The sequence below is a fragment of the Aythya ferina genome (assembly GCF_964211825.1).
Source record: "Aythya ferina genome assembly, chromosome: 17".
NCBI classification, from domain to species: Eukaryota; Metazoa; Chordata; class Aves; order Anseriformes; family Anatidae; genus Aythya; species Aythya ferina.
In genome coordinates, this window is record NC_140316.1 from 10,362,116 (window position 1) to 10,388,618 (window position 26,503).

Consider the following 26,503-nt stretch of genomic DNA (forward strand, 5'->3'; position numbering starts at 1 on the left):
ATCCCGCGGGCCAAGACGAAACCTCGGCTCATCAAAAGCAGCCGAGGAGAACAAGGCAGAGCTATTTCCAGAGCGTCTCTGCTAGGAAAACAGAAGTCACTTCATCATAACGGCAGTTCCTCTTTGCGGCGTGACAATCCTATTTATACAGCCGGAACGTCGCCTTCAGTCACTTCGCTGGCTCAAATGCCTCCCTTGGGATTTTTCTCCCCATTCAGAGCCTACGGAGGATATTGAGAGGGTGGGAAATGCTTCAAGAGGAAGATTTTGAGGGGCTACTGCTCAAAGCTTCACGTGCCAGGGGATGCTCCGTGCTCCCAGGCTATAGGGAAGAGCCTCTGCCGTGCGCCGTGCATTCAGCAAGGTGCCTGCACGTGGAGGCATCGCAGGCAGCCTGGGCTTGCTGGGGTTTTCCCTCCTGGGACATGCAGGGTGTTGGGTCATGTTGGGTTGTACTGGGTTGCACTGGTTGTCCTGGGTGTTCCTTTTCTTCAGCAGATGAGGAAGGGCAGCAGTGAGGATGATCCCTGCACACCAAGAGCCACGTCCCCAGGTCCTCAGCGTCCCCCTGGCCACCAAACCCAGGTGTGGGAGGGTGCCTGGTCCCCATTTAGCTCCCACAGCATCTCCAGCGAGGGGCCACGCTCCCAGCAGTTCCCTGCCACTCCCTTCCCCTGCCCTCAGCACCACATCGGTGCCCTAAAGGCGCTGGAAATATGAAGAATAACTGCACCTGCAGGTGGCTTTTTCCAGGTCAGGACACCCAGCTAGCAGAGGATCTGCAGCCACCAGTCTTTACAACCAAAAGGAGATCCATCCTGATTTTTGGGTGCTCCCAGCAAAGCCACAGGGCGGTGACTCCTAAATCCCATCTCCCCATAGCGAGACAAACCTGGCTGCCGCTTATTTGTAGGGACACCCAGTGACAGCCCTGGGTGCAGCCAGACAGAGCATCTTTTACCCCTCAGCCACGTGTCTGGGCTCCTCCAGGGCCGAGCTGCAGTTCCAGGCCACCCCAAAAGCGATTCCTTCCTCCCTGCTGCTTCCCCTCCCAGTGAAAATCGATTCAAAGCAAAATTCCTGGGGGTCCTTTGCCCCTCCGTGGGGATGTGCTGGAGGAAAGGCTCCTCTGCAGCTCGGTGCCAGCCCTCTCCCTCACGCCCCAGCTGTGCAAACCCATCCCAATCAGGGCAAATCTGCTGATTAAAACTAAAAAAGCTTCAAACCCCACATCCAATTGGGAGCGGGGATGATTCAGACCGGAGCACGCTCCTGCCACGAGCAGCGAGAGGAGCTGGGTGGTGGGAAGAAATGGGGATCTGGGGGTGGGAAGAAAAGAGATGGGGAGATCTTCACCTTCAGCCTGAGAGAGGGGGGTCTCACAGGGCTGCTCTCCAGCCCCTCAACCCAACAAGACCAACACTGATTGTTTCAGTGCTTGGACAAGTAAATCTGCATCGACCCACACCAAACTGGGCAGGGAAGAGGTGTTTCTGCCAACCGTGCTCTGAGGGAAGGGAATATTGGGAAGAGCTTGGCCATGGAGCTTGGCTCAAGGGCAGGGATGGGGACTGGGCACTTCCTGGGGACCACGAGGTGCACGAGCATGAGGGAAAGGAAGCTCCTGCACCTCGGCATGGGGCGAGCTGCAGAGACATTCACTCCTCCCCAGAAATAAACGGGTCTCTGCGCCGCTCGCCGTAACTCATCTTCTCGCCGCGCCGTAACGAGCCCTGGCTTCAAGCTCCATTAAGCCCCAGAAAATTATCATCCCTCTGCAGAGCCAGCACCATGCCCAGCACCCGCTGGCCCGTGCAGGATGCTCCTGCTTCTTTTTCCTTTCATCGCGTTTCCCCGCAGCCTGCTCAGCGCCCAGGACCGAGGGCGGATGAGCGCACGGACGCTGCTCCTGCGAGGAGCTCGCTCTGTAGCTGATGCTAAAACCTCTCAACACGGATCATCCTCTCTCCACGGCTCACTTCCAGCTCCAGAAACAAACATTCACAGCAGCCAAGGAAGTCGGAGGGCTGAGGGGAGGGAAATGCGAGAGGACACCTCTCCAGTAGCGCTAGATGTTTGCTAGTCCATCACTTCTCATTGTCTTGCACTCCTGCTCTGCCACATTACATCAGGTCATCATGCCACGGGACGTAATCCCACGCTGATGCATGAGGAAGCCTAACGCAAGCAGACACATCAGCGGTCTGCTGAGAACGGGCTTTATTTCTTGGTTTCTGGTCCGCTACTCCCCGTCGGGCCGGGCTGCAAGTCGAAATCAGCCGGTGCTGCGGGGGGGGGAAAGCGATGCAAAAATACCCTCGCCCCAGGCCAATCTGCTGGCCATGCCAGCACGAGTCAGGTAGCCGGGCATCTCTCTGGAAATAGCAGAGCCTGCCCTCAGAGCTGCTGCCAGGTCCCATTGTCCCCAGAGCCCGAGAAGCAGGAGGTGCAGGATGCCAGGCGCAGCTCGGAGACTCTTCCGTGCTGCCAAACGGCAGCTGATGGGGATGTAAAAAGAAAGGAAGAAGTGGAACTAGGTGATCTTCCAGGCCCTTTCCAACTCAAATAGTTTGGTGACTCTGTGAAATGATGAGGTCTTTGCTGGCAGGGCACTGGGTGAAGCAGCAGCAAAGTGATAGTGGCTTAGGGCAAGGAGCGAACCCACAGGAGCTTTGGGGCTGAGCATCACACCTGGATCCTAAAAGCTTCAGGCCCTACAGAATGCACAGGGATGTGAGCATCAGGCTGCCCCTCCTGGCCAGCAACACGCTGGCTCAGCTCCTCAGACCAAACCCCAAAAAACAACCTCCAGGAACAAGGATGAGCAGCCCCGTGCAGCCCCAAAGGCAGGATCTGGGCCAGCTGCTGTGGTCCAGCACCGTGGGGCTTGCAGCAGGCTCAGCACCTTGCACAAAGGCAGAACCACGCTGCAACCACAAAGGATCCCTTGAGAAACACCCACCAGCAGTGCAAGGCAGCATCACTGACCCATCCAGCACGGGGAAAGCTCACGGATTTCCCACCTCCAAGCAGCCGAGCTCCCGCACCCGCTGCCGTACCATAAATCCGTTTGCACATCTCCGCATCCCTCACGGTGCTTTTGCACCTACCCAGACTGACGTCCTCCAGTCTGCAGGTTCTGCACGGCACACCCGTGTGCCTGCCGGCCGTGCCGTGCCGGGACTTACTTGCTGAGAAGGTGGCTTCGGTGTGGACGGGAGGCGTGGAGGGGAGGAAGGGCGGGTACCCCACGAAGAAGGACCGCAGGGAGCGCTCGGAGAGCAGCGGGGAGCGCTGCGAGGGGATGTTCTCACAGCTGCCCACGCTGTTGTGGATCTTGAGGTTCAAGGGCTTGTTCTTCTTCTTCACCCTGGGAGAGAAAGGAGAAGAGAGTGAGGGGCAAGGGACTGGGGGGGGGTTGCTCGCACGATGCTCACCCAGTGAGGCGCTGCACTGCCCTGTAAATTTAGTAATAATTATACCCACAGCCCTAAAAGTCTTAATCCCTCCCTGACATCCAAAAAACAAAGGTGATTTTCATAAAGTGTTAAGGAACACGCTGCACTGGAGAGCTCTGCCACCCACAAAGCCTGGCTGGGAAGGGTCAGCTGGTCCCAAAATGTCCCTGAAACCTTGCTGGCCCAGCAGCTCCCAACCCAGTCACATTGCAATAACAAAATGTGGAGAGCAGCACCAGCTGCTGTGCCCAAAGCTACTTCTGGGAAAGACAGCTCAGCCCTGGTGGAGGATTTGGGGCAGAAAGACCCTTTCTGAGCAACTGCCCTTGGTTATCACGGTCCAACTGTGGGCAAGGGCCCTCCTGTGCTCATCACAGCGCCGGTACCGATGGCACAGTTAGCATCGACGTGCAGCTGAATTTCATCCTCTTATTCAGTCTGCTGCCTTTGATTCCTGGCCACATCGTTATCATTTTAATTAGACTAAAACCAATGTGGGAGCAGAACGAACCGTGGCACCTCTGCAACAGCAACAGCTGGGCGCATCCAGCCGCAGCCCGGGAGGGAAACCCACAGCAGCTGGCCCCGGAGCTAAACCAGGCACCGTACAATGCCAAGAAATACTGTGCCATGCCAAGAAATGCTGTGCCACGCCACGCTGTGCCGTGCTATACCACTAAATGTTGTGCCGTGCCATGCCGTGCCATCCCACGCCACGCTGCGCAATGCTGCAAGCTCTGCTGCAGCAGAGGACAGGAGAGCATAACCCAGAGCACCGCTCTCTCCAGAAACTTTCCTCTTTGTGCCCATCATCTGCTGCCCTGCGAGCACCTGCACGCTCCTCCACGCGCCCCAGGCCCTGCTCTGCCCTTGCTCCAGCAGCGCTGACCGAAGCCGCCCCCCCGGCCGCGCATCCCCCTGCGCAGCACCGGGGCATCTGGCCCTGCCAATTGGTAGGAAATGACCACGCTGCGCTCGCCAGCCCGCGTTAGCATCTGAGAATTAACCCGCCCTCTAATAAGCTAATTGTTTCCTTGCACAGGAAAAGCTGCTGCTGCTTTTAGGGTCTCTCTAATGACTTCTTCGGGTGCACCGCGCGCACAACTGCTGCGGTGATGCGATGCACCAGCGGTCAGTGCTGGCCATGCCCTGCACTGATCCTGACCCTAAAACCCCGTCCCTTAAAGCAAACCCACAAAGCACCAAGGTCAGAGCTGGTCCGACCCCTGCACCTGATCCCACCCAACCTCCCCACGGGGACCCAGAGGTCCAAGCACCCCCGGTGCGGCTCCCCCCGAGCCCCCCTGCGCTCAGCCCAAAGAGCTTCCTGCAGCACGGTGATTAGCCACTAATCTCATTTTTTTTCCACCCATAAATCAGTTCCAGACCAAATATTTACCGAGAGCATCATTTCCTCGCCAAGCAGGGCTGGTGACAGCTCTCATTATTAGGAAGGATGAGTGATTTTGGACAGAGAGAGATTTTTTTCCTCTCTCCCTGCTTCTTCAGAAGAAAGAATAATAAAAACACGCAAAATCCCTGACCCCGCACGGAGACCCACAAGGGTCCTGCCCCACCAGATGGGCCACAGCCTCCGTCCCCTTCCCCATCCCAAAGAAGGGGGTCAGGGAGCAAAGTCAAGGAGAGGATCGGGGTGCTGCAGCAGGAGCATCCTCACAGGGATGTTCACAGGGACAAGTTTCCCCTGCAGGTGCTGCTGTGACCCCCTCAAGCACCCCACAACTGGGGACAGCATGATCCTGCCCATTAGGGACCCCCACAGTGCCCCTGGGTTCTGGGGGACGGGTTTGTAGGACGGAGCAGGAGGCAGCACGGTTCACGGCCACCCCATCCTCCTGGGAAAGCGGCGAGGAGGGCGGCACAAACCCCTGGCACCCCAAGAAGCAGCGTGGTTCCTCTGCTTCCCCACCACCTCCTCCTGGCCCCTCAGGGCTGGCCGAGCCGGGGAGCTGACAGCTTGACAGCCGCAGACAGACAGACAGACACAGACAGACCGACCTTTGCGGGTCAGCAGCGCCGTGCCGAGGATATGGAGTGGCTCCTTTCCGGCTGCGGCTTGTTTACCCTAAACACCCTTCCCTGCCAGGGAAGATGCTGAGATCCCACTCATCCTGATACCAGGCACAGGGTGAGGGTGACTGACCCCAAACCAACCCCACGGGAGGGGTAAGAGAGCCCTGAAGCCACCTCCACCCTCGTGGGGACGTGGCCCCCAGGTTCCTTTTGGGGCCGCTCGTGCCAAAAGGGAGCGCCCTCGCTGCCGGGGCACAGACCCCGATGCTAGTGCAAGGCGAGGTGTACGGCTCCTGGGATAAGAGCCCGGTGATTATAGGGCCGTGCTGCTGGAGGAGCAAACACGGCGTGACGGGAAGCGCGGCGGAGGCTATTTAGATGGCAGTGATAGCGCCCGGCCCGCAGCCGTCACACCACGAGGACACTTGTCCTCCGGTCACAGCTGGACAGCCTCCGAAATGAGACTCCAGCCGCACTCGGGGAGGTTGGAAAGGCACAGAGAAGGGGCTCAGGGAGCTTTCAGTATCCCCATTTGGGTTTGGGAGGGTGGCTTAAAGGCTTTGTAGGATACAAACAGGAGCACCAAGTGCTCCCCTCTTGGCTCAAATTCCCCAAAATCTGGGGAGAAATCCTGGGGTGACACCATGGCATCACCCAGGGACAGCCACCACCACGGGGACAACGGCTTCCTCCCCAAGCCACCCCAAAGCCAGGAGGAGAGCCCCAAATCTGAACACCAGAACTATTTCTTCTGCCAATTCAGGAGCTCCGTTACCTGTCCCCTCCCCATCACCGCCCCAGTTTGTCCCCAAACCCTCAGCTTCACCCTCGCAGGGAGGCGAACGCCAACCATCGGGGACATCATTCCCTGCAAGAATTTGCTAAACACGCTCTCGTTTTCCAAAAGGAAGAAAGGAGGCAGGCGGCGCTTGGTGCGCATCCCTCCAGGTGTCAGTCCCCACTGAATGGCGCGTCCCCGCCCGCCGCGCGCCATCCGTCAACCGCTCGTCACCGGCTGCGGGGAGAAAATAGAGGGTTTCAGCAGGCGGTGACAAACGGGAGCAGACACGCGGGACAAAAGGCCCGTCACGGCTTTCTGCAGGGTTTGACAGGTGCTCGGGGATGGGATCTATAGGGCCCCGACAAAGGGATGGGGCGAGGATGCGCGGAGCGAGGGCGCACGGTGGCACGGAGCAGCAGGTGCTGGGAAAGCTCCCAGGGCACCCTGAAAAGGGACAGGGATGAGGACAGGACCCCCCCTTCTCACGAGCAACACCCCCAGCTCCTCTCTGCCCCTCCTCCGAAATGAAAGAGAGAGAGAATAGCTGGGTAAATGCACTGGGTAAATAGGGTGGATAAATACCTGCTCCGTCAGCGTGCCGCCGTTATTATTTTAATACAAAGATTAAAAGAGGCGATTTAGCAGAAACAGGTGATTTGCCCCTGCAGCTGGCTGCGCCAGGCTGTGTTTTATTCACCGCTTTGCTCCTCTCCAGCACACTCCAATTTCAACAGGAGCGATGCTTTTAAAGGAAGGGAAATGGGGGGGGGGGAAAGAAAATCATCGGCATTTCGGTGAGCTCTCTGCAAAGGATTAAAGCTCGCTGCCGTCTGGGCTGAAGCGCACAGCCTCGGTCAGGATTCAGCCTGGAAGATTTATGGCCTTTTGACTGGCTTAATTGCACGATATTCTGTATTAAATCAGAGCGGGGAGCTCGGCAGGCACTGCCTGGGCATGCGGCCGCCTCCAACCCAGGCAGCAGCGTGGATGGGCAACAGCAAATAAATAAACAAATAAATAAAAAGGAGAGACCCTTTTTATTGCTCCTGCATTAAAAATTGCAAGAAGTGCTCCTTCTGCTCTGTCCCTGAGCCTTGCTGGCAAAAAGCAAGCCCCCTGAAAATGCAGGGATGAGGAGCAACCACAGCAGGACAGGCGATGGGGTTATTTGGACCTGTCTGGGCTGGCTGAGCAGAAGGATTTCTCCATCACACACCCAGAACCTAGCTAGCACTACGCAATAGTAGCTCAATATCACCAAAAAACGACTGTCTACCAGATGTTACATTTATCCTCCTCATTACTGTAAGAGGCAACAAAGATCTCCTCCTCTGGCCAGAGGAAAAGCCGGTTCCTCATATCAAAGCCCTGCCGGTTAAATATTTATCCGAGTGCCCGTCCCCACTTCCCCAGGACGGCTGGATTTTGAGGTTCAAGTCTTACTGATCTATTATTCTCTTTTTGGAGCACAAAGCAGAACTTTTTCGTGCAGCATAAAGCCGGGAAATTCTTTGAAGGGAGCTGGAGCCCAACGCGCCCCCCCGGGACTGGCGCTCAGCAGTGCGGGTGCTGGGGGAGCGGCACGGGGAGCTAATTGCCAAGCTCCTCGAGGAGCTCCTGCTGCTCGTTAAGCCCTTCTGGTTCCTTCATTTCCACCTTTAGGTTTCTCAGAGCATCACACGAGGACCACGGGCCATCAGCTGATGGACTCAGGCACACGGCCGGCGCTGGGTGGCTTCACCCCCGCCAGACAAGAGGGACCCATTTTGGGGGGCGATTCCCAAAAAAAGAAGCAGAGGAAGGGCAAAAATCTGAGCAGCCCTAGGTAGAGGCTCGTTACGCTAATTACAGAGCTGCAAACCTTTCATCTCAGATGAAGCTAGGGGCAGTTTTCCTCTGTGGGCTTCTCACAGGCTGCCTCAGGGTGTGGTGAGCCGGAGGACACTCGGGGCGCAGAGAGTTTGGGGAGCTCTGGTTCAAAAGGAGGAGTCAGAGCAGAGCTGATGGCATTTTGGGAAGCCTGCTCTCCTTCCCACCTCAGTCCCATCTCCTAACTTCCAAGGAAGCTACCAAAGCACTTGGGCAAAAAGCTACACGGGGTAGAGGCCAGGGAACCTCTTCATGCCCTCCCCACGGAGCCACATTTTGGAGATGGAGAGCACAGAGGAGCTTGAGCGTGGCCCCCAGGAGCCTCACAGCTGATGGTCGGCACATGTCCTGCTCACCACCCACAGCCTCCGGCTCTCTGTGTCCTCCACGAGGCCAGGAGGCTGTGTATCACATCACGGTGCCTGCAGCAGGAGCTCTGCTGCCTCCCCTCCACCCCCCAGGCGCTAATTCTTATCTAAATTCAGCATCACGCTCCTCGCTCCCGAAGTGGCGAAAGGAGGCTCAACTTCTCATTAAAGGACACGGTGAGAAGTTTCTCTCCCAAGCATGTTAACGCTCCTGCCCCTTTTGATGGAGCACCGCAGCAGTAATTAACATTAATGACATACCTGAGGAGCGCCACAGCCCAGAGCAGGGGGATAATTGCAGCAGAGCACCAGTTTGTTACGGAGGCTACCCGTCACTGTCAAGACGCGGTGTGCAAGCCATACTTCGAGAAGGCTGGAGACAATCCAGAACCCGTACACGGCTCCACAGCCCTGACTCATCAAAGGCACCGAGATTGATCAGAAAGATGATTTGGGAGCAGAGAGGTGCTGCTCGCTTTGCTCCCCCAGCGCAACGCTCTCCGTGTTGCGGGAGCAGCAGGCGGGTCCCTGTGTTTTGGGACAGCACAGCAGATGAGAAAAAACACCTAAAATACACAGAGGAATGGTTTGCATGGTTTGGCAGAGTCCCTGCTCTGTACGGAGGGGGTGGTGGGGAAGACCCTGGCCCTAAATTTCTGCAGGACCGGGATGAGTTGGGTCCTTCCTCTGTGCCCAAGGGGCCCAGGTGGGATCCGCTTCACCCCACACCCACAAAGAGCTGCAGCTGGGTCAGCGTGTAGCCAGGATGGGAGCAGAGGGTCCTTTTTCCAAGCAAAACGTGGCCAACGTGGGGACAGCCAAGGTGGTGCAGGTCCTGGGAGAGTTTGCAGGTGAAAGCCCTGGCCTTGTGCTCAGCCCCGGCATGGCAGTAATGGTGATGAGCACAGGAGAGCCTTTGGAGAAGCTTGTTCAGGGACAAGTGGCAAAGGAGATGCCCTGTTCAGGGGGATTTCTATGACATGGGATGGAGAAACCACCACGCACAGCCCAGGAGGTGCTGAGCTTGAGTGCTGGGTGGCACTAGATGCTACAGAAGGAAACGACAGGGCTAGAGCTGGAAATAACACAAGGGAGAGAGAAAATGGATGTGTGCTCTGTCACCAACTGTGAGGCAGATCTTCACCCACCCAGGTTATTAAAAACAGCCTTGAAACCAGCCTCAGCATCCACAGAGCTACCAGCAGTGAGCATCCAGACACCACAACACCAAACCCTACTCGAAGCCATGCCCTGAACGCAATCACAAAGACGGAGGACGAAGAGACCTCCCTGAATAAATACACCAACTCCTTACCCCGCATAAAGCTGCCCCGAGCTGTACCAGCCTCCTTCTGCCAGCCCAATCTCGGCATTGCACACCCCAAAAACCACACGTCCCCCCCATGCTGCCTTGCTCGAGGGCTCAGCATTTCCCCCAGGGCTCTGCTGCACCAGGCCACGCTGCTTTAATCCCCTACGGACACGTCTCCATCCTCCCCTCCTGCTGGAGGCCACTCCAGGAGGTTGCAGAGGCACCATGGCTGGGAAGCGGAGGCAGATTTGGGGTCACCTCCCCTTCCCAAGGATTTGGGGGCAGGCAGCCTTGGGGCAGGACACCCCAGGGAGGACACCCCGGGGCAGAGGCTGCCTCCAAAAACCTCCAAGGTTTGGCACAGGGGCTCTTCTGCTCTCCTTTAACCATATTGCCTCGTGCTCCCCAACTCATGGGTTTTTAAGACCTTCCACTCCGAGTTTGTTTGGTGTTGGGTGGTTTTTTTCCCCTTGACTCCTGGCTGATGAATAATCATTAACTATCCATGGAAGATTTAAATGGCCCGTGGAATTCATGGGGTATTAAATGGGCATTATATTATCAGCCACTCTAAATGTTTTGTTTCCGTTTCGAGCCCGTTCATGAGATGTTTATGGGTTGTGGATTTATGGAAGCCAGGGGATCTTTTTAGGAGTAATGTTCCGTACCCCAGCGTTACGGTCAACAGCTGGAGGCTCCGCGCAGGAAAATCTGAGGCTGTAAGCTCAGGAAGTTTAACCCCTGCTTCAGGAGGCTTCAGAATAAGAGAAGGATCGAGCCCTGGAAATAAGCTCTGAGACACAAAATGCAAGGAACCTCGCGAGGTTGCTTGCAACCTCACCCTGGGCACCCCAGGTGAGGAGATAACGACCCCAAGGGCACCAGCATCCCTCTCGGGGGGTTGGATGGGTCCCATCAGACAGCTGTCTGCAAAGAGTGCATTGCATGGACGCTGCCATAAGATAAAAATTGGCTGATAAGAGCCCAAAAAATAGCCACTTCTTGCCCTGGGTCAGTAAAACAGCATCCATTGCACCCGGGGTACAAAACGGCTCCAACTTCGGCGCTCCTCTGCTAGAGGAAAGGGTGAAAAAAGAAAGAAGCTGCCTCTTTAATGCGCTAATTGCTATCCTCAAACGCTAATGGGATTAGAAAGCAGGATTTACTGGTTGCATCCTGAAAATCATTAAGTGCCATTAGAGAAAATTAACCTCCCCAGCTCTCCGAGCAGCTTTGGGGAGCCCAGGTCCTTCCGCACCGACACGATGAGCCCCCCATCGGACACCAGCACTACAGAGCCCTATTAACACTTGGTCCCTTTCCTCTATTAATTGAGTTTAATAATCCCCCTGGGCTGCGGCTGGTGGCCAGGGGCTGGGAATTAAAGTCACATCACCGGGGTGGCAGCGGGCAGGGGACACAGAGAGGCCAGGCAGGGACCGATGAGGGCAGCAGGGACGGGGACATCACAGGGATGAGGACATCAAAACCCATGCAAAAAACATTTCTGATTTCCTTCCACCCATCGCCTGCTCTTCCCTCTTGGCTCACGCAAGGAAATCGAGGCATCCTGTGGGAAATGGGGGAGCAGCAGCAGCTGGAAGGTTTTTGGCCCGTACACGTGTCCAACCTCACCCCAAAGCCGTGTCACCGTGACCTGGGGCGTGCAATGACCACGCTGGAGATTAAGTGATTTGGGGGAACAGAGGCAGCCCCACTGCTCGCCCCGGTGCTGTGGGTCATGTCCTGGCCCTACTCACTGAGGACAGACCCCAGGTTAGAGGCTGAAATCCCACAACTAATATGGGCAACACGCTGCTCTCCAGAGCAGCTTCTTCTTGGGGAGAAGGCGCAGGGCTCCCCCTCCCAAAAAAAACGAGCAGCCCACGGTGCCCTTTATGGCACGGAGCAGTGGGGTTTGGGCACGGCCACCAGAAGTCCCCAAAGGGCCAGGGAGGGAGCACGGGGCCGGCCCCGTTCCCTGCACTGCAGCAGCCTCTGCAGGCACCGAGGCGCAGAGCAGGAGGGAGCCGGAGCTGGTGCTGCGACAGCGCCGGGCATGGAAACATGGAAAAGGCCCTGGGGAGGGTGATAGGAAGGGGTGTAGAAAGCGTGCACATCTCGGCCAAACGAGGATTTTTCCTATTTCTCTCTCGCAGCCATGAGCAGCTCTGACAGGACAGATCCCACACTGCAAAGCAGAACCCCACAGCACCCAGAGCCATCCAGTGGCACAGGGGAGCTTCACCCCTGCAGCCCCTGGGTGCTCCCCAGCTGCCCCACGAGAGCTGGCACACAGCACCCCGCTCAGCAAATCCATCCCCACCACGTGCTGTGTCCACAAAGCGTTCCCCAACCTCATGCTCCAAACCCTGCCTCGATGGGACGCCCAACCAGGAGCACCCCAAATCCCAACATTTTAAGACCCAGGCTGCTTTTTTGCACGCCACGGGGCCACCCCCCAGACCCGCTCCCCCGTGACACCCGCTTACTTGGGGGTGTGCGCCTCGTCCACGCGGTGCCCCAGCTGGAACTCGTGCGACTTGCTGCGGTGCAGGGCGGTGAAGCCGGGCAGGAGATGGATGAGCTTGCGCGACGCCGGCGGCGGCGTCCCGGGGGGCTTCAGCTTGTTCCTGCGCCGCAGGGGCGGCGTGCCGGGGGGCGTCATGGTGGTCACGATGTTGGGGGTGCGCGGCGGGGTGTGAGCCGCGTGCCGCTGGCGCGGGGAGGGCGGCAGGGAGCGGTGGCCGGATTCCACGGGCGGGCACAGCCCCGGGTGGCCCTCCACGGTCAGGCGGTCCACGTGGGTGTAGAGGGGGCCGTGGGACGAGCCGGCGTGGCAGTGGTGCTGCGCGCACTTGGGAGGGGGCTTGGGGCTCTGCGAGAGGTGCGTGCGGATCCACTGGACGGGCTCTGGTGGGCAGCCCGGCTGGTTCTCCTTCCCCGGCTCCGCCGTGGGCCACTGGATGGTCCAATCCTGCTTGGAGAGGCTGCCGCCTGCGACAGAGCACACACACGGCCATGCGGGGGATGCGCTGTGACACCCGGACCCCCCTCCCCATCCCGGTGGGACCCAATGCACCCCAAGTCCTTGGGGACAAGGGGGGATCTGGGTGCATCCCCCAAGCACCGAGCGCCACCACCCCAAAGCACCACTGGGGATGGGGGACCCATCGCAGCGCTACCACCCCTTCCCATTCACTCAATTTACAGAAAGGGGGGAAAAATACAAAAAAAAATATTAACTGTGGCTCCTCTCAGCTCCTAATTATTAGTCTGCACCGGTGCAGAGATGAGTAAAGACCTGTCGGCACCGACTTCAGAGCGCCAGCATGATGGAGCGGATGCAAGCTCCCCGCCCCGACTTCTTTTGATCGCCACCTCTAAGAAAACCAGCATAAAAAATGTAATCACTTTATTTTAAAAAGGCTCCTTCCCCCATCCCTTTTTCAGTTATTAATTGCCTGTCCTGTTATCTACCCGTGCCTTTTCAAGGGGTGGATGTTTTATTTCGAGCTCGTGAGGATGAAAAATAAAAGAGGAGCAGGCTTTTGAATGGAAAGCTTTGGGATTAGATTGATAAAGCTCCAGGGGAAAAGGGGCTGAGGAGGTTTGGTGTTTTGTTGTTTGGGTTTTTTTTTTGTTTTTTTGTTTTTTTTTTTTGAATTGTCCTCCTGAAGCAGAAAATAAAGCCAGCAAAAGTGGCAATCCTACGGGAAAGCCTCACCCTGCAGCCCCTCAGGATGGCGTGCACCAAAAGCCAGAGGAACTGCAAGATCCCTGGGGGTGCAACGCCTTGGAGTTAATCCTCCTGTGAGCTCCTGACCCCCCCGCCCCCATTAAACATCCTGCAACACGGTGATGTGCAAGCCTGCATGCATGTATGCAAATCAGGGAGCCCCCCATTGGCTGCTCCGCGTGCATAGATTTACATAACTCAGCGCTGCCCGGATGCTGCAGCCCTGCACCGCCACCTCCGACCCGCAGCAGCAATTAGCGGTAATTAAGGAAGGAGAAAGGAAGCCGACCTGGGGTCCTGCTCCCGCGTCCCCCCCGGCTCCGGCTGCCCTTTCTCTCGCTGGCTGCCCGTGTCGGAGCATGGCTGATGCTCCCGAGAGCAAAAATAGCCATTTTTTGGGTGCATCAGGGCTAAAAATACCACGGATCAGCTCAGGAAGGGTATTTTCAACAGTGGCTTCCACACACGCTGCAGGTACCAAGCACACTGCTCGACAGGATACAGCTCAACCGAGAGCGTGCTTCAGAGGCAAAAATACCAAAATCCCCGAGCCCTTATTCCTGCAGAGTGCGTGAAGCCCTCCTGGTTCCTCCGAGGAACCTTGCTTCCTCCGGGGGCTCCCTCGGGTGTTATCGCCACTCTGCCCGACGGGGGCTCCACGTGGGATATCAGCGAGCACAAAAATCACATTTTTCCTCCCCATATGTCCCCGCCAGTCTCCTCACCCCATGGCAAACAGCACCGAGATGTTTACCCAGACCCCGTAAGTGCAGCACCAGCCAGCAGCCGAGCATCCCCTTTGGGATGTTCTGGATGCACGAGCCCACCTAGCGAGGGGTTTTCTGTCCCCACCTTTGCCCCCATCACTCGATGCCGGGCATCCCAAGGAGGGCACGGGCTGCAGGTGAGCGGAGAGGCTCATGTGGGGCAGACACAGCCAGCCCCGTGCACGCTCACTGCACCCCACACCCTTGTGCTCTGCCCTCAGACCCCACAGGATCCTCCTGTGGCAATGCAAGACCCAGGGAATAATTCTTCCCAATGGACAGAGCTGTCCCCAAAGCCCTCACCCTGCCCCTTTCCCTCCCCCAAATCAGCAGTCCCACGACCAAATGGGAAGCCAAAACCCACAGAACTCTGCATCCCAGTGCCACCCCCGTGGTCCCACTGCAGGGACCAGCTCTGCACACCCACACCGATGGGTGCTGCAGCTTTCCAAGGGGGCAGCCCTTGGCTTTGCCCCAAAACAAGGATGCTCACCGCTTTCACACCCCCTTCTCCTCTCTGCACCTGATTTATTTCTTTTTACAAGTTGCACTCTTCAAGCCAAAGCTTCCCCCTCAAGCAGCAGGTTTCAGGCAGAATTTTGGACTGATCCCCACGGCCCCTTCCCCATCCCCATCCCCAATCTGTCCCTGCCTGACCCCGCTTCCCGAGGCCAGCAGGACCCACGGATGCCCAGCACGGGATCATTTTTCCCTGTAGGACCATCAATCACCTCCCTGCCACACACCACCAGCTCCTCGAGCCACGGGGGCACCGCTGGGCTCTTACTTAATATTAAATTAATCCTGCTCCGAGCCCAAGCGCGACGCCTCGGCTGCTAATAAAATCCTGCTGCTGGCGCGCGGCTTCGCAGCAGAGAAAAATCCAATACGGGCTTGTTAACATGATAAAGCCGGGGTTTAATATAGGGTTGCTGCTCGCTGTATTCAGTACAGTAACTCCTGTGGCCCGTGAGCTTTTCCAGGGGTTTTTCCAACACGTGTGGAGCTGCCCAAAGGGTCCCCGTTACCAAACCCCGTCGCGATTCCAGCATTCGGCCAGCGACCTGCTTCCTCCCTCCCTCCTTCCCCAGCCCCCATGCCCACAGAGAATTGGCCTGGGAAATTAGCTGTCTCTAATTAACAACTCAATAAATAGAGATTGATGGAAAAGGTTAATACCGTGCCTTATTCCTGCTTTATTAATACTAATCTCGGCTCCTCCAAATCGACCACCGGCGCACTCGCAAAGAAATTACATGATGTTTTAAAGAGGCAGCGACTTGCCTGCTAATTATATTTCCAGTCCCTGTCCCTGGCTTTGCTCAGAGCTAAGACAGACACAGGGAGCTGAGAGCTCGGCACCACTTTCACCCACGGGCCCCCAGCCCCTTGGCTACCAAGGGACCCGGTCCCAAAACCCCAAAGCGTGGGGCTTGATGCTGCTGAGCGCTCTGTTTCCCTCCCCGTTGGGTTTTACACCCGGACAGGGGTAAAACCCACAGCTTTTTGGTGGCAGCCCCATCCCTTCTTCCCTCTTTGAATGGGCTGGGGGACAAAAACGCTGCCTGGGGACAAAACCTGGGACCTGCCAAAAAATCAGGGCCATCGGACCTGGCTCGTGCCATCCACTGGATGATGCAGCAGGGGGTTCTGAAGGCTCACGCGCATTTCCCAGAGGGGAATTCCCTCAGCAGACAGGGATTATTGGAGAGATTATCGGAATATTGGAGAGATTTGGTGAAGATGCCAAAGGGAAGAGAGCAGGAGGAGAGGCAGGAGCCGGATTTGGGGAGCGCAGTGGGGGGGCTGTGCACACCGGGTTCATCCCCCCGGGATGCCTTACGAAATGATGAACCGGAGGGGTGGGAGCAGCTGCGGAGGGGGGCCTGGGGGGCTCCAAACCCCCCGGGACAGACGGATGGACGGACAGACACATCCCACCTGCACCCTGCCTGCAGCCGGCTGCCAGCCCCGAGGATGCTCAGCGCCTCCCGCGGAGCTCTGCTGCCACCGCCCGGGCACCCGCCGGCCTCGCACCCCGGCTGGCTCCTGCTGTTGGGAGGGGGGGCAGCGCTCAAACCCTCCCCAAACCCCTCCAAAAATTAAAAAAAATAATAAAATAAAATAACCCTGCTTGGAGCAGGGGCGCTGCGGGGAGCCTGGGGGGGTCTCAGCCTCCCTCTCCAGCAGCCCCCACGAGGATGCGGGTGATGCCCGCTGCTGGCGCACAGATTTGGGGGCACAAACGGGGGCTCCCGGCCCTATTTAGGATCACAAACCCGAGCGGTGCCCCCAGGACACGAGCACGGGGCGCGGAGCCGACTCACCGGACTTGTGGACGCTGCGCAGGCAGGACAGGGAGGCGTTGAGGCGGGCGCACTCCTCGCTGTTGGCCCCAAATTTCTCCACGGTCTCACAGACCTGGTCGTCGGTCATCTCCAGCAGCTCCTCCAGGCTCAGCTGCCCGGGGGCTATTTCCTGCCAGGAGTGAGGGAAAAAAAAAAAAAAAAAGGGAAAAAAAAAAAAACATCCTGGGGCATCTGTTGATAAGTCAGCGCCTTGGGGCGCACAGGGAAGAAGCCAGACACCTCCTGGGGATTTGGAGTTTCCCTCTGTCCTATATGCACAGGAAATGCTACAGCCTGAGCCTCAGGATGGTCTCAGGCATGTCCAGACCCCGCTCAGCACCAGGAACATTGGGGTTTGCCACCAAATTCTGCCCCATCACCCCCAGCTTCCTCTGAGCGCATCGGGGTGCCAGCCTCCAGCTGCACCCATAGCCTGCAGGGCCCCCGGGCATGGCCAAAACTTTTTTGGGGGGACCTGGTGGGTGCATCCTTCACGAGAAGCAGCAGGGAGATGTCCCCAGCTTCAAGGGACAGCCACGGGGAGACCCAGCCAGCACTTCCCTCGCAGCACCTTCCCATGCAGAGAAGGAATTTGGTCCCCCTGCCTCCCCACCCCGTTCTCTACCACCAACCCCAACCTGCTACAGGGGTCCCGTGGCCCAAAAAATATTGCTCCAAGACATTTTCCACCCTGGGAAACGCTGCCCTCTTGCCAAACTTCACTCGATGATCCCACAGCAAGACTCCCAGCCATGCACTCTGTGCCCATGCCTCACCTCCATCACCTCCTTGCGGATGTCGACGATGCGGAACCAGTGCAGGAGCTGGGGGAAGCCTTCCAGCTTGGCATTGCGCTCCTGCAACGCCACCTTCCTCTTGCAGGAGAGCTGCCGGCTGAAGTACTTGACCAGCTTGCTCTGGAAGAGGAGGGGAAAGCCCCATGGAAGCTTTTTTTCTCCCCAAGCTGGGTCTCCAAGGGGGCCGTTTCCCACCTTTCCCAGCTCCTTTTTCCCCAACCCTGCACGTCTCCGCTCTGCAGGCTGCCAGCCCTCACCCCTGGAGACCCCATTGCAGGGGGCGAGGGGACAGGAGGGACAGGGACGTCCCTTCTCCCACACTGCCCACCCACCACCCAAAGGATGCGCTCCCCTCCACCATACCCAACCCTGGCGCAGAGACCACCCAAAGCACCCCACATTTGGAGCATCGCTGGGTCTGAGCGTTCGCTCCCTGTTCCTACAAACACCCAGCCCCATCAGCCCCTTTCTCCCGCCCCATTGCACACCCCACAGCCACCGGGACCCCTTTGCCTGGCCGAGCATCCCCACAGCTCTCCCAGGACAGGGACGAAGCCACCGCCGTGTGTGCAAGCGCAGGCTGACAGCTCCCAAAATAAAGCCTCTGAGCAACTGGCCTGGTTTCTCGGAGATGTGGAGCAGAGCCCTGCTCGCTGGAAACCTGCTGGGATTTCCCCCTCCTGCTCTCCAGCTGGGAGATTCCCCGCCGCCGGCAGCGCTAGATGGTGCTGTGCCCCTGCCCAGCGCCCGCAAACGCGGCCTCGCCACCCCAAAAATAGATGAGCCGAGAGCAAAACATCGCAACGGCCTGGAACAGAGGGAGCCCCGGCCCTCAGGAGGGATTCACGGCAACAGCTGGGGGGAAAAAGCAAAATTCAGCCCCCTGGCAGGGACCCTGCAGGGACCCAGCCCCCTGTGCCAGGGGTTCCTCCCCTGGGCGCACCGAGTGCCAAAGCCCAAGGGGTCTGACAGCCCCAAAAACGAGGCTTCATCACCAAAAATTAACGTCTGAAGCAAAGCCACTGAAAGGTAACCAAGAGTCATAGGGAAAGCTGTACGGAGTCCTGCTGGGGCTCAGCATGGCCCTGAGGAGCTGGAGCCATCACCTTTGGGTCCCCCGGGGTGGCTTTTTAACAAAACTGCTCTCCTAGCAGGGAGCATGAAGGGTTTGGGGAGCACCCTGCCCCTTTTCCCCCCCCCTCAGTGGGGCTCAAGCAGCTTGGGGGCACAGAGGCACACCCCAAAGCTGCCCTGAGCCTACAGGAAGGCTCAAAGGCACACGGGGAAAGGCTGGGGTGAGGCTCCCACATAAAACAGCATAAAGCTACAGCCCTCCTGCAGGCACGCTTTTATTTCAAGCTCCGGGTAGGGGAAATTAGCACCACCTGCCCCTAGAGAGAGAGCAGAGGCACCTTCGTTAGCGCAAACGAGGGCACAGGTGGTACCCCATGCCCCAGGCACATGCAGATGCTGCAGGAGCATCCCATGGGGATTTCCACATGGGCAAACAAGCTCAGCACACCTCCGTGCCGCATCCCAGGTGTCCAAAAGCACTTCTCATGTTGGCGAGCTGGGATGGGAAGGGAAGTGGCTGGAAGGGACAGCACGCCACGCTCGCCTCTCGCTCCCGGTGCCACCAAGCCACAGCTCGGCCATCCCCGCGCCCTGCCAGGCAGGGAGGTGCTAAACGGATCCTGCCTTGCAATCCTGGTGCTGTGTGGCCCCCTCCAGCCTTCCTGTGCCTCGTTTTGCCCATCTGTGGAAGGGGAAGCTGGGCGAGGAGGGCATCCGGGGACAAGTGTTGGGGTACTGCTAGCTATGGGGTGCGAGCCCCAGGTGGTGCTTGCTGTTGGGGGACACCAGAGCCTGTAATGCCCCGTGAGCACCTGGTAGATGGGAAAATACGGGTGTATATACGGTGCTTGCATGTAGCTGTATCTATCCACGTGCATTTTATTTGTGTGCATTTTATATATATGTGCATACCTGCATGGGGGCTGTACGTGCCCGCTGGCCGCCTCTCCTGCTGCAGCAGGACCCAAAAGCATGGCTGGCAGCAGTGGTGTCCCCACTCATGTCACTCCCTTGGGACCCTGGGTGACAGCAGCCAGGCTGTGACCACCTCTGCTGCTTGCAGAGCCTCCCTGAGCTGCACTGGGGACTTCCAGCCCTTTTGGGGTTTCCCCTACAGCATCACCCCAAAACATGAGGAGCGAAGGCATCCAGCGGGTGCCAGCACCCAGAGGGAGGGCGGCTCAGCATCGGGGACAGAGGTGGCCCTGGCCCCGCCTGGGGGCTGGGAAAGGTGGCAGAAAATCCACCTGCGGGAGCACGAAGTCAATGTCGATCCCCTCCTTGTGGGGTCTGGCCGTGCCAAACATCACCATGCCCGTGGAGCGCACGCGTTTTGGACACACGCAGGGCTCAGCGGGGAAAATGCTTCCAAATTCAGAGGCTCTGGGACGAGGCAGCCCCAGCCCGATGGGAGAAGGCTCCCACGGGATAGGAACTGGGACCCTCGCTCTCCTGGTGCCTGGCAGCGGGGAGCAGACACTGTCCCAAACTGAATGGCTCCTCCCCGATTCCCCCGAGGGCTTGTTACTGCAGACGTGCCGGGGAACACCTTGCCACTGGGTGTTTGCCAAGAGCTTTCCCTCTCCAGGCTCTTTGGAGCCCTGCTAGGTTTGCACGCCACCTCGGGCTCTGCACCTCATTTATTTCCAGCACTGCTAAACGCTCCCTGGGGCTCTCCCATGAATAAACCCGAGCTGCCCCGAGTTCCCACCAACAAACCCCCAAGCAGTGCACGGAGCTGAGCCCTGCTCCAGCTCGGTGCACTGGGGTTTAATTAATGGCAAAAGGGGTCTTGGCATCTGCTCCGAGATGGGACACATCGGGCTTCAAATGCTCTGAGCACCGGCAGGATTTCTGCCCCCAGCACCCAGCCACTTTGTGGTCACTTGAGCAAAACTTCCCTGTGAAGCCAAACACTCGTTCTTCCTCTCCCCTGGTTTGTTTTTGCCCTCTCTCCTTTGCTCTCGGCCCAAATCGTTGAACACCCAAGTTTTGTCCACCCCACAACATCCCCTCTCCATGGGGACGATGCTCTCCCCCACTCAAACACCACGGCGGGGCATTAAACCCAAACACAACGATTTGCATCAATCAGCACCAGGGCCAGACCCTTTCAGACAGATCCCACGAGCTCCAGCTCACGCCATGGCCCTGCAGCACCCCAAAACCCAAATATAAGGGTGCAAAGCCAGAGTGCCAAGCTCAGGAAGGGGAACAGAGCCGCTCACTCCCAGCCAGCGCTCCCTGCTCTGATGCTGCTCGGACCCAGGTGTGCGCAGTGCAGCGTTGGGCAGCGTTTTGGTTGCAGCCACTGCCTTGGTTTTGGCTGGAGCCTGTCCCAGGGTGCAGGCAGGACCTAAAAACCTCCTGGCACCGAGCGCTGCCACCGAGCCAAGGCCACGGGCACCAGTACCATCCAGGAGGGACGCTGCATCCCGGGGAGTTACCAGCTCCCCGCGCAACCGCAGCGCAGGGAAGATGGGCACTCACGTGTACCCCAAAATTATTTAAAATAAATGAGTAGAAGCACCGATCTGAATGCTCCGAAACCAGGATTTGGCAAAAAATACGGCGGTGGCTTCACCCCTGCGTTGTTGCAGCTGTGTTGGAAGGGAAGCAGCGCCGAGCGGTGCCTCCGCACCTGCGTCACGTCCTTGGGACGCGGCGGTGGCGGCGGCTCAGGGCCACGCTCGGCTCCTGCTTACGCTGGTGGAAACCCAGGACAACGTGGCCGGGGTCCCTGGGGTCCCCAGAGCCAGGCTGGACCCACGCCAACGTGCCCAAACTGGGAACCTGGCCCCGGATCCATCCCTTGTCGCTGTCCTCCTGGAAATTGCCTGATTTCTGTGCAAGGGGTAGAAGAACCGAGCCCAGGACAGGGCGATGAAGGGAATGAGGTGCTGGGGTTCCTGGGGCTCCTGTCCCTCGGTGCAGGGTGGTGCTGGGCAGACACCTCCCTGCCAGTGCCCAGAATTTAGGGGGCAGCTCCCAGGGTTTTCCCCCGGCCATCTCCGAACCTGTGTTGTCCACGCACAGGAGGTGGGGACGCAGCATCCCTGCAGGGGATGGCTTCGCCACGCTCTTCATCTCCATCATCTTCATCCGTCCGGTCCGCAAGAGGCAGGTGGGAACTCGTGAGTGGTGCCAACCCACACGTGGAGCAGGAGGAACACTGGGTGCTCACCGGGCCTCCGAGCAGGACCACGTGGGTGCGACCATGCAGGATGAAATCCCGCTGTCCTGCATCATCCAAATCCTCCTGCACGCCCCAAAACTGCTGCTTGCTGTCCCCAGGAGGCAGCTGGGGACACTGCCTGGCTTGGAGAGGTCCGGGAGCGCAGCGCATCCCGCCCCATGGCGCACACATGGGACTTGGAGCCCACCGGGGAGGCACACAGGGGGGATCCCCCTGCTGCAGAGCACCCCAGGAAGCTGCAGCACCCCACGGGAGGAGGTGGCACCACAGCCCCGGCCACCGCGGTGCCTGGCCCCGCGCCCTCAGAGCTGCTCAGCGGCCGCGATATTTCGGTTCTGCACCGGCATGGAAAGCAACAGCCAAAAAAAAAAAAAAACAAGCGAAATCCCCCCGGCCGCAGCCTCCCTGCTTCCCCAGCTCTGAAAATCAGCAGCTGTAGTAAATAAATCCCCTCCTTTGCTCCCAGGGGCTGCACCTGCACAGGGGGAGGCCTTGGGGCTGCGCAGGATCCGTCCCCAAGGCCTGTGCGTGGGGTACAGAGAGCCGGGATGCTTCCAGCCTGCAGAAACCCCTTTCAAACCCCTCTCACCGCAGAGAGGGATGGGATCCCCCCGCCGCAGATTCTGGGACCCCTCTGCCCTGCAGGGCCACCGAAGCCGTGCAGGATTTCCCCCTGGGTGCCTCCGGGGGAGGCCGGAGGCTGCGGCAGAGGAGCCGGGGGCGAGGATGCTGGTGAGGATGGAGGATGCTGGAGAGGATGCTGGTGGGGATGGGGGATACTGGTGGGGATGCTGGCGGGGATGCTGGCCTCCCACAGCCGGGGGCAGGCTGCGGGTGAGCAGGGGGCTGCTGCTCGCCAGGATGGAGGCGGTTTTGGGGGAAAAAAGGGGATCTGGGGGGGGTGCCGAGGCCAGGCCGGGGGGGATGCGGGAGGCAGGGCTGCGGGCCGGGAGGCTGCGGGGCGCTGCGGCCGGGCCGGGGGCTGCTGGAAGGAGCTCGGAGGGGGCCGGGGGGGGCCGGGGGGATGCGGGGAGGGGGGATGCGGAGGCCGGGGGCCGCTCCCGGCGAGCAGCGCTCGGCTCCCACCGGTCCCACCTCGGGCCACCTGCAGAGCGCGCAGCCTCACTCGGCCGCTCCGCACCAAAAAAAAAAAAGGCTCCGCACCCAAAAGGCTCCGCACCCAAAAGGCTCCGCACCCAAAAGGCTCCGCACCCAAAAGGCTCCGCACCCAAAGGCTCCGCATCCCGCTCCGCACCGCAGCGCCGCGGGGGAGCCCCGCTGCGATGCCCGGGGGTGGTGGTGCGGGGAGGGAGGGGGGGGGACAGAGAACGGGGAGGAAAAACAGAGCAGGGGAAGGACCGGGGGCTTGGTGCTGCTGGTGCAGGGTGTGTGTGTGTGTGGGGGGGGATGCTCGCCGGGCCCCTACCTCCAGGGTGCGGATCTCCTTCTGCGTGAGGTCGTTGGAGGCGGCGCACTTGGTGCGGAGCCCCTCCAGGTTGGAGATGCTGATGTCGATCATGTTCTGGACGAGCTCGCACTGCTGCAGCGCCTTCTGCAAACTCAGCTGCTGCTGCTCCTCGCTCCTCGTCATGTTTTCCTCATCCATCGCTCGCCGCGCCCCCCACCCACCCCCCCCCCGACCCCACCCCACCCCTCCGCGCCGATGCTCGGCCCCCCCCCCCCGTCCCCCGTCCCCCTCCCTCTTCCCCGGCCCCCGCCCCCCCCACCCCCCCCCGCCCCACAGCTCAGCCCCGCTCCGCCGCCCGCAGCATCGCGGCCCCGCGGCGCGCACCCCCCCGCCCCCCCCCACCCCCACCCCCAAACCCCGAAGCCCTGAGCGCGGCCCCGCGGCGCGCCCCCCCCCCCCCCGAAGCCCCGAGCGCGGCCCCGCGGCGCCCACCGAGCCCTCAGCGCGCCGCCGCGGCCGCCTCCCCCCGGGCGCGGCGGGGCGGGGGCGGGGGCGGCGCGCTCCCGGCACCGCGGGGCCGCGCTCGCTGCGCGCCGCTCCGCGCGCGACCCCCCCCCCCCCCCCCGCAACCCCCCCCTCCCGCACCCACCCACCCCCCCTCTCCGCACACGCGCGCCCCCGCGCACGGATGCGCGCGGAGACGCGCGCACCGCACCGGCACCGCGGAGCTGCGGGGAAATTTGGGGAGGGGGCGCGCGGTGGGGGGAGTGGGGGGAAATGGGGGGGTAATGGGGGGGTAATGGGGGCTGTGGTGGAATGGGGGGGCGTGGGGAAATGGGGGGGAATGGGGGGAAATGGGGGCGAGATGGGGGGGAATGGGGGGAGAAATGGGGGCTGTGGTGGAATGGGGGGGCGTGGGGAAATGGGGGGGCAAAGGGGGTTGTGGTGCAATGGGGGGCACAGGGAAATGGGGGGGGCAATGGGGGGAAATGGGGGCTGTGATGCCATTGGGGTCATGGGGAAATGGGGTGGAAATGGGGGGAAATGGGGGGGCAATGGGGGCTGTGGTGGAATGGGGGGGCACGGGGAAATGGGGGGGAATGGGGGAGTAATGGTGCAATGGGGGGGCATGGGGAAATGGGGGGGCAATGGGGGGAAATGGGGGCTGTGGTGCAATGGGGGGCACAGGGAAATAGGGGGCAATGGGGGGGTAATGGTGCAATGGGGAGCATGGGGAAAAGGGGCATGGGGAAATGGGGGGGCAGTGGGAGAGGCAATGGGGGGCTATGGTGCAAGGGGGGGGCATGGGGTAATGGGAGAGCAAGGGGGGGCTGTGGTGTAAAGGGGGGGCATGGGGCAATGGGGGGCTATGGTGCAATGGGGAGCACGGGGCTGTGGGGGTATGGGGCAGTGGGGGGCTACAGGGGGTTATGGTGCAAAGGGGGGGCGTGGGGTAATGGGGGGACAAAGGGGGTTATGGTGGAATGGGGGGGCATGGTGCATTTGGAGGATGGAGTAATGGGGGGTACAGGGCAATGGGGGGGCAATGGGGGGGCACAGGGCAATGGGGGGGCAATGGGGGGCAATGGTGCAAAGGGGAGGGCATGGGGCAATGGGGTCTTGGTTCAATAGGGGGGCACGGGGCCATGGGGGGGCACAGGACACTGGGAGAGCACAGTGCAGTGGGGGGGGCAAGGTACAACGGGGGGCTACGGTGCAAGGAGGGGACCACCAGTGGGTGATATTGGTGGTAGGGGGGTGGGCGGACCCTTCTTGGAGGGCTTTTCCAACCTTAATGTTTATAGGATTCTGCGAAAGGGGGGGGGGGGGGGCATGGTGTAATGCAGGGGGCACAGTGCAACGGGGGCTGCAGTGCCATGGGGGGCCGTGGGGCAAGAGGGGGCTGTGTTACAAAGGGAGGGGGGGCATATTCTAAAGGAGGGGGTCATGGTGCAATTGGGGGGGCATAGCCTAAGGGTGGGCTGTAATTTAAAGGGGGGGGCACGGTCTAAAGGGGGGGCACAGCGCAATTGGGGGCTATGGTGCCATGGGGGCACAGGTGCACTGGGAGCTCCTCCCATACTGGGGGCCCTAATACAATGGGGGGGGTCCTACTGCAATGGGGGGGTCCTGCTGCAACAAGGGGGGAGATATTGCTGCAGTGGGGGCCCTGGCACAGCGGGGGGGTCCCGTTTCTGAAAGGGGGTCCCGTTTCAGAGTGCAGGGGATGCGCACCCCCAAAGGCCCAAGGAGATGGGTGCCACAGGGGGGCTGTGCTGCAGGATGGGGCAGGGGGAGAGGCACCCCAGGGCTCCTGCCCTCCTGGAGGGGAGGTGGGGGGGGGGTGTGGAGGGGATTTGGCCCAAATCTGAGCAGAATCAATTCAAAATAATTCACCTGCACAGGACTTTCACTTTCCGGGTACGTATTTCACTTTCTGGGGTACCCACACCTGATGTCTCCAGTCCGTGGGGAGCACAAAGCTAACCCCAAGGGGCTCTGTGAAGCAATTACACCTGCTGCCACCCCTAGCAGGAGTTAGGATGAAGGTTATGAGGTCTGAAATGGGCTGGTCGGCACTTTGTTCAAGGAGAAGCTTTAATTTAGACGCTCACCCAAGGAGCCCGTGCTGGGATGAGCACACACGTCCCCTTTCCTCCTCCTCATGGGCGAGCTGGTCCCTTGCAAGCAGCGATTCTGCCTTTAAGGGTGGCAATAAACGGGTCGGAGAGATTTTATGGGAACCTCGAGATGGGAGCGATGCAAACAGAACTCCCCAGCACCGCAGCTCGGACGTACGGGGCTGTCCAGGAGACCCTACAGGTGGGCACACATCCTATGGATCAGCTCTTTCACGAGCTGGGCGAGCACGCCAGAACCGCGGGCAGAGCTGCACCACCCCGGGGCAGATATTCTGGATATTTGGCACCACGAGGTGCCGGGATATCTCACCCAAAAGGGACGGAGCCGTTCCCTTCTCGCCAAAGCATTTGGGCCAAAGCAGGGCAAAGGAGAGCGATCTGCAAAGCGCCCCAAAGCCCATGCTGGGAGGAAAAGCCATCAGCTTCCCCAGACCCCCCCCTAATCCTGGCTCGGGGCAGCCTCCAGCAGCTCTGGAGGGTTTCCCTCTGGGAATAGGGGATCGTTCCCCCGGCTGCGGGCAGCCTCTGAAGGCAGCAACAGCCAGAGACGTAAATACCGCCCGAGCTCAAACTGCAGCACAATTCCTGGCATTTACGGGGCACGGGTTAAAAAAAAAATAAACCCCGCTGAAATTTTCTCTCCTGATGGCTTCTGTGGTTAGACACGCCTTTCGATAACCAAAACGGTTTGCAGCAGCAGATGTTTTTTT

At 59.6% G+C, this 26,503-nt stretch overlaps 1 protein-coding gene across 5 annotated transcripts in view; it reads right to left on the bottom strand.

Moving 5' to 3' along the window:
* KSR2 (kinase suppressor of ras 2) overlaps positions 1-23,352 on the bottom strand; it is a gene marked incomplete at its 3' end in the record, with an annotated part of 58,536 nt that extends 35,184 nt beyond the window's left edge. For all 5 annotated transcript variants that reach the window (XM_084539106.1, XM_084539104.1, XM_084539103.1 and 2 more), the window contains exons 1-5: positions 23,170-23,352; positions 17,453-17,593; positions 16,656-16,806; positions 12,315-12,819; positions 3,189-3,370 (exon numbers count right to left, since the gene is read on the bottom strand). In XM_084539106.1, coding sequence (XP_084395232.1) covers positions 3,189-3,370; positions 12,315-12,819; positions 16,656-16,806; positions 17,453-17,593; positions 23,170-23,349 — 1,159 coding nt within the window. In that variant the 5' untranslated portion in view covers positions 23,350-23,352. The remainder of the gene's footprint in view (positions 1-3,188; positions 3,371-12,314; positions 12,820-16,655; positions 16,807-17,452; positions 17,594-23,169) is intronic.
* Positions 23,353-26,503: the final 3,151 nt, after the last annotated feature.